The 6,000-nt window shown below is 73.7% G+C and overlaps 2 protein-coding genes across 2 annotated transcripts in view; one reads left to right on the top strand and one right to left on the bottom strand.

Annotated features, from left to right (window-relative positions):
* Nucleotides 1–2,962: 2,962 nt before the first annotated feature.
* On the top strand, nucleotides 2,963–4,183 carry LOC309414946 (transforming growth factor beta regulator 1-like; the record flags this gene model as incomplete). Its single annotated transcript, XM_082012326.1, has 1 exon — nucleotides 2,963–4,183. Exon 1 carries the CDS (start codon nucleotides 2,966–2,968, stop codon nucleotides 4,181–4,183), a length of 1,218 nt encoding a protein of 405 aa, XP_081868452.1. The 5' UTR covers nucleotides 2,963–2,965.
* Nucleotides 4,184–4,327: 144 nt separating this feature from the next.
* The window catches only part of TACO1 (translational activator of cytochrome c oxidase I), a gene marked incomplete at its 5' end in the record, with an annotated part of 41,122 nt that continues 39,449 nt past the window's right edge, over nucleotides 4,328–6,000 (bottom strand). The window contains 4 exon segments of the mRNA XM_082012327.1: nucleotides 4,328–4,623; nucleotides 5,129–5,527; nucleotides 5,617–5,699; nucleotides 5,702–5,722. Coding sequence (XP_081868453.1) covers nucleotides 4,423–4,623; nucleotides 5,129–5,527; nucleotides 5,617–5,699; nucleotides 5,702–5,722 — 704 coding nt within the window. The 3' untranslated portion in view covers nucleotides 4,328–4,422.

Below are 6,000 nucleotides of genomic sequence, written 5' to 3' on the forward strand. Positions count from 1 at the left end.
TGGCCCTTGCGGTGCTCCAGCAAGGACGAGCTCCAGCCGAAAGCCTTGCCGCACTCGCCGCAGCGGTAGGGCCGCTCGCCCGTGTGCACCCGCCGGTGCTTCAGGAGGTTGGAGCTCTGGGCGAAGGCTTTGCCGCAGTCGCCGCAGCGGTAGGGACGCGGGGCGCCTCCCGCCGCCCTCTCCACCTCTTCTTCCTCCTCCTCACCTGCAAGGGAGGGGGACAGCGGGGGTCACCCGTGCCTCGGTTTCCCCCAGCCCGCGCCGCCGGCGCGACGGCGAGGACTCACCCGGCAGCAGCTCGGCGGCGACGGCCGGTCCCGGCGGCGGCGAGCTGCGGAGGAAAAGGGGGTCGGCCGGTGGCGGCGCCTGCGGGGACGCGGCCCTGGGGTGGGGCGGGGGTGACACGCCGGGGGCGGAGGGAGGTGGGGGCGTCCCTCGGGGACGGCGAGGGAGACCCTCGGCCACGCGGCCGGGGGCGCCGGGGGGAGGAGATGCAGGGACCGCGGTTTTGGGGACGCGTCGTGGGGCGAGGGAGACCTGGCAGACGGGGCATCACCGTGGGGACGAGGCGGTGGCCCTGGGGACGTCCCCAGTGGCACACGGGCCCCGTGTGCCCCTCCCCCGTGTCCCCATCTCGACTCTGTGACCCAACCTGGTCCCCGTCCCCACGTCCCCATCCCCATCGCCGTGTCCCCGTCCCCACGTCCCTGTGTCCCCGTCCCCCATCCCCGTCCCCACGTCCCCATCCCCATCGCCGTGTCCCCGTCCCCATGTCCCTGTGTCCCAGTCCCCACGTCCCCGTCCCCACATCCCCGTCTCCATCCCCATGTCCCTGTGTCCGTCCCTGTGTCCCCGTCCCCACGTCCCCATCCCCACGTCCCCGTCCCCACGTCCCTGTGTCCCCGTCCCCACATCCCTGTCCCACGTCCCCGTCCCCATGTCCCCATCCCGTGTCCCCGTCCCCACGTCCCTGTGTCCCCGTCCCCACATCCCTGTCCCCACGTCCCCGTCCCCATGTCCCCATCCCCGTGTCCCCGTCCCCACGTCCCTGTGTCCCAGTCCCCACGTCCCCGTCCCATCCCCATGTCCCTGTGTCCCCGTCCTGTGTCCCCGTCCCCACGTCCCCATCCCCACGTCCCCGTCCCCATGTCCCCATCCCCATCCCCGTGTCCCCGTCCCCACGTCCCTGTGTCCCCGTCCTCACATCCCCGTCCCCATGTCCCCGTCCCCATGTCCCCATCCCCGTGTCCCCGTCCCCGTGTCCCCATCCCCATCCCCGAGTCCCTGTCCCCGTGTCCCTGTCCCCCCGTCCCCATCCCAACATCCCCATCCCCGTGTCCCCATCCCCACGTCCCTGTCCTCACATCCCCATGCCCGTGTCCCCATCCCCACATACCCATCCCCGTGTCCCTGTCCGTGTCCCCATCCCCACATCCCTGTCCCCATGTCCCCATGCCCGTGTCCCGTCCCCACATCTCCGTCCCCATGTCCCCACATCCCCATCCCCGTGTCCTCGTCCCCATATCCCCACCCCCCTGTCCCCACGTCCCCCCGCCCCCGTCCCCACCTGGGGGCCTCGGGGTCCTCCAGCGGGAAGGGCCCGTTGCTGTCACCGTCCTCCAGAAAAGCGGGGAGCGACGGGGACTCGTCCTGGGGGGGGATGGGGGGCAGCCGTGTCGTGGGGCGGCGCGTGCACGCACCCCTGGGGGGGGCAAGCCCCCCGCCCAGCCCCTAGGGGGGGAGATCCCCCCCTCAGCCCCGTGGGGGGGCCGATACCCCCACGGCCCCCGTGGGGGGACAGATCCCGACCCACAGCCCCCGTGGGGGGCCGATCCCGACCCACAGCCCCCGTGGGGGACAGATCCCCCCCGCAGCCCCCGGGGAGGGGGGGCAGATACCCCCCGCAGCCCCCGTGGGGGGGCCGATACCCCCACGGCCCCCGTGGGGGACAGATCCCGACCCACAGCCCCCGTGGGGGGACAGATCCCCCCCGCAGCCCCCGGGGAGGGGGGGCAGATACCCCCCGCAGCCCCCGTGGGGGGGCCGATACCCCCCACCGCCCCCGTGGGGGGGCCGATCCCGACCCACAGCCCCCATGGGGGGACAGATCCCCCCCGCAGCCCCGTGGGGGGGCCGATACCCCCACGGCCCCCGTGGGGGGACAGATCCCGACCCACAGCCCCCGTGGGGGGGCCGATCCCGACCCACAGCCCCCATGGGGGACAGATCCCCCCCACAGCCCCCGGGGAGGGGGGGCAGATACCCCCCGCAGCCCCCGTGGGGGGGCCGATACCCCCACCGCCCCCGTGGGGGGGCCGATCCCGACCCACAGCCCCCATGGGGGACAGATCCCCCCCGCAGCCCCCGTGGGGGGGCCGGTCCCCCCGCAGCCCCCGCGGGGGCAGACCCCGCCCCGTCCCGGGCCCCCCGCTCACCTCCATTGTCCTCGGCCGCGCCGCGCCCCCCGCGGGGGGTCGGAGGTCAGAGGTCAGGGGTCGGGGGTGGGATGGGGGGGAGGGGCCAGGAGCGGGGTGGGGGGTGGAGCCCCTTGGCGGCGCCGGCCGCGGGGGCCGCTGGGAGAACACACCCCCCCCCCCCCCCCCAGCGCCGCGCGTCACGCGTGTCATCGGTTACGTCACCGCACGCGCCACACGGCTGAGGGCTGGGCACCTCCCCCCCCGCCTCCTCTTCCTCTTCCTGTCCCTCCCCCTCCCCCTCCCCCTCCCCCTCCCCCTCCCGCCCCGCGCGCCGGTGAGTCCCCGCGTTACCGGATTCCGCCCCAATGCCAGCGGCCGCGCGCCCGCCGCTAATTAATTGGCGCTAATTGGCAGCCCGGGCGAGCCGCTTGCCAGGGAGCCATGGCGTCACCGCGGCGTCACCGCTGAGCCGCGGCGGCGTCGATCGCCGCTCTCCGTCGCGATAATCGCCCGTCGGGCGAGTCGGCGACGCCAGCCGCGCCGGCGGGATGCCGAAGGGGCCGCGGCCGGCGGAGCGGTACCGCCTGAAGTACGGGCGGCTGCGGCGGGCGGCGCGGGCGCTGGTCTTCGAGAACGGGGCCCTCTGCGACGAGGTGGCCCGGCTGGAGGCCAAGTGGCTGCGGGCGCGCGACGAGCGCCGCTTCCTCCTCACCCGGCTCCTCCGGCTGCGGGCGGCGGCCGGCCCCGAGGACGCGCCCGCTGAGGCGGCCGGCCGCCGGCACCGCCGCGGCGGGGCCCGGGCCGAGGGGTCGAGAGACGGAGGGAAAGACGGGGCGCGGCCGGCGGGGTCCAGAGACGCGGCGCGGCCGGCGGCGGCGAGAGACGAGGCCAGGCCCGCCGGCGCGAGGGACGGCGCGAGGCCGGTGGGGCCGAGGCCGGCTGGCTCCCGCGACGGGCCCAAAGATGGCCCGGGAGAGGGGCCGAGGTGCGGCGGGCCACGGGACGGTTCAAGGCCGACGGGGCCGCGAGACGGCGCGAGAGACGAGGCCAGGGATGGGTCGAGGCCGACGGGGCCGCAAGACGGCCCGAGAGACGACTCGAGGCCAAACGGGCCCCGCGGTGGCCCCAGGCTGGACGTGGCGCCGGCGGCCATCTTGAGAGCGCCCGAGGACCCCTCCGGCCCAGCCGGGCCCCCGGCGGCCATCTTGAGGCCACCCCCGCGCCGGCGCGGCGGGGCGTTGACCCTGCCCTTGGCACTGGGGCCGCTGACGGTGCACAGCCTGGGCGTCGGGGGGCCGGGGGCCATCTTGCCCCTGGGCTTCCGTAGCACCCGCCTCTTCGCCAGCACCCGCCGTCCGGCCCGCCGCTGCCTCTACACCTGCCGGGTCGTGGCCGGTCCCCGCTGCGAGATCGTGGCCGAAGACGAGCCCGGGAGGGTGCTGGCGGGCCCCACGCCCGACGTCTGCCACGGCCGGCTGCTCCAGGCCCTGGGGGAGGCTGGGGGGCAGCCCCAGGCCATGCCACCGGCCCCCGGCGCCGGCGCGGACTTCTTCGGCCTCACCCACCCTGCCGTCCGCCGGCTCCTCCAGGGTGAGGCTGGGGCCTTCCTCCACCCCGAGGAAGAGGAGGAAGAGGAGGAGGAGGAGGACGACGACAACGACGACGAAGAGGAGGACGAAGAGGAGGAGGACGAAGAAGAAGGGGCCGCCCCAGCCTTTGCCTACGCTGACATCTTCCTCGGCAGCCCCGCGGGCTCCGATGACTGACGCCCCCCCCCCCCCCCCCCCAAATAAACGACCCCGCCCTCTGCTGCCGCCATGTTTGTTGGGGGGAGACGTGGGGCCAGAGGAGGGGACAGGGCTCTGCTAACAAAGCTCTTGGGGTGGTGGTCGCCCACGGTGACACCATGGTCAAACCAGGGTTTTATTGTCATCACGGGGATGGGGGCAACACACTGGGGGGGACACATGACCCCCAATTGATGGGGCCACGTTCCCCCCACCTCCTATTGGATGTTGTGGTAGAGGCGGACGACGTCAGGGCAGTCGCCGAGGGCCTGGAGCAGGCGCTGCGCCTGCTCCCGCGTCCCCTCCGGCAGCGCCACCCGGTCCCGGGGCAAGTACTCGATGGCGGCCGAGAGCGGGCGCAGCCCCGAGGCCTCCAGACGCTGTCGCACGGTCCGCAGGGCGGAGGTCTCGCAGATGAACTGTGGGGAGCCGCCAAGGGCCGTGGGGGACGGCCAAGGGACGGCCAAGGGCCGCGGGGGATGGCAAGGGACGGCCAGGGCCGCGGGGGGACGGCCAAGGGCCGCCGGGGGACGGCCAAGGGACGGCCAAGGGCCGCGGGGGACGGCCAAGGGACGGCCAAGGGCCGCCGGGGGGACGGCCAAGAGTGCTGGGGTCAAGCAGTGGCGGTCAGGGACGGTCCTCAGCGGGGCAGGAATGTCCAAGAGCAGTCAGGCAATGACCAAGGGCGGGTGGGGATGGTTGGCGGTGGGCCAGGATGGCCTTGGGCGACTGGAAGTGGCAAGCAGCGCTCGGGGAACGGCCGAGAGCGGCCGGGGACGACCGACGGTGATCCAGGACAGTCGGGGATGGTCAGAAACGGCCAACAGTGGCCAGGCAACGGCCAAGAGCAGTCAGGGCACCAAGAGGACCACACATCTGCTCCAAAACCAGCCAAACCCAGGGCCCACCACCCTCCTCACCCACCTTCAGTGCCACGTCCTCCTCTTCCTCCTCCTCCTCCTCATCCAGGCAGACGTCCTCGGCCCCGGCCTCCAGCGCTGCCTCCAGTGCCGCCTCCAGAGAGACGGGGTGGCCCTGAAGGTCCCGGGGGCCCACACGCACCACCCCCTTCTGCTCGAAGCCGTGCCGTGCCCCCTCGGCCAGCGTTCCCCTGCGGGTACCCGCACCCGACTCAGCCCCAGACGCCCGAGTTCTCGGCCCCGGACCCCCGGGTCCCCCTCGGACTGACCCGTGACGGGTGAGGATGAGCCGGACGTCTTGCTGGCTCCGCCGGGGGTTGTCGGTGAGGACCTCCAGGAGAAGCACCGAGCCGCCGGGTCCACGGGCTTCGTAGAGCAGCCGGGATGCCGCCGCCGATCTCTCCTGTGTCTCAGGGATCCCCCACCCCGATTGGAGGTCTCGATCCCCCGTTTCCCGCCCTCCCTCCCCCCCCAAAATCGCCCAGGACCTACCACGCTGTGGATGGCCGCCTCAATGGAGGCCTTGGGCATGTTCTTTGCCCGACACTGCTCCACCACGTTGGCCAACTGAGCGTGAGTGCTGGGTCTGGGCCCCCCTCTGTGGGGAGAAGGGGTGGTGCTGGGATTGGGGAAGACCCTCCCCAAATCCCTGAGGACCTGGAGGGGGGTTAGTCTGTGGGGCAGGGAGGTCCCGGGGGAGCTGGAAGGGTCTGTGGGGTGGAAGGACTTCTAGGATCCTGGAAAACTGCAGGAGATCCTGGGGGACGTGGGCTGAGAGATGTCCGGGATCCCAGAGGATCTGTGGGGTGGAGGGATCCTGGGGGGAATCTGTGGGGGCTGAGGGATCTCCAGGATCCTGGGGGAGAGAATCCGCTG

This window comes from Phaethon aethereus (assembly GCF_964289735.1).
Source record: "Phaethon aethereus genome assembly, chromosome: 35".
NCBI lineage: Eukaryota > Metazoa > Chordata > Aves > Phaethontiformes > Phaethontidae > Phaethon > Phaethon aethereus.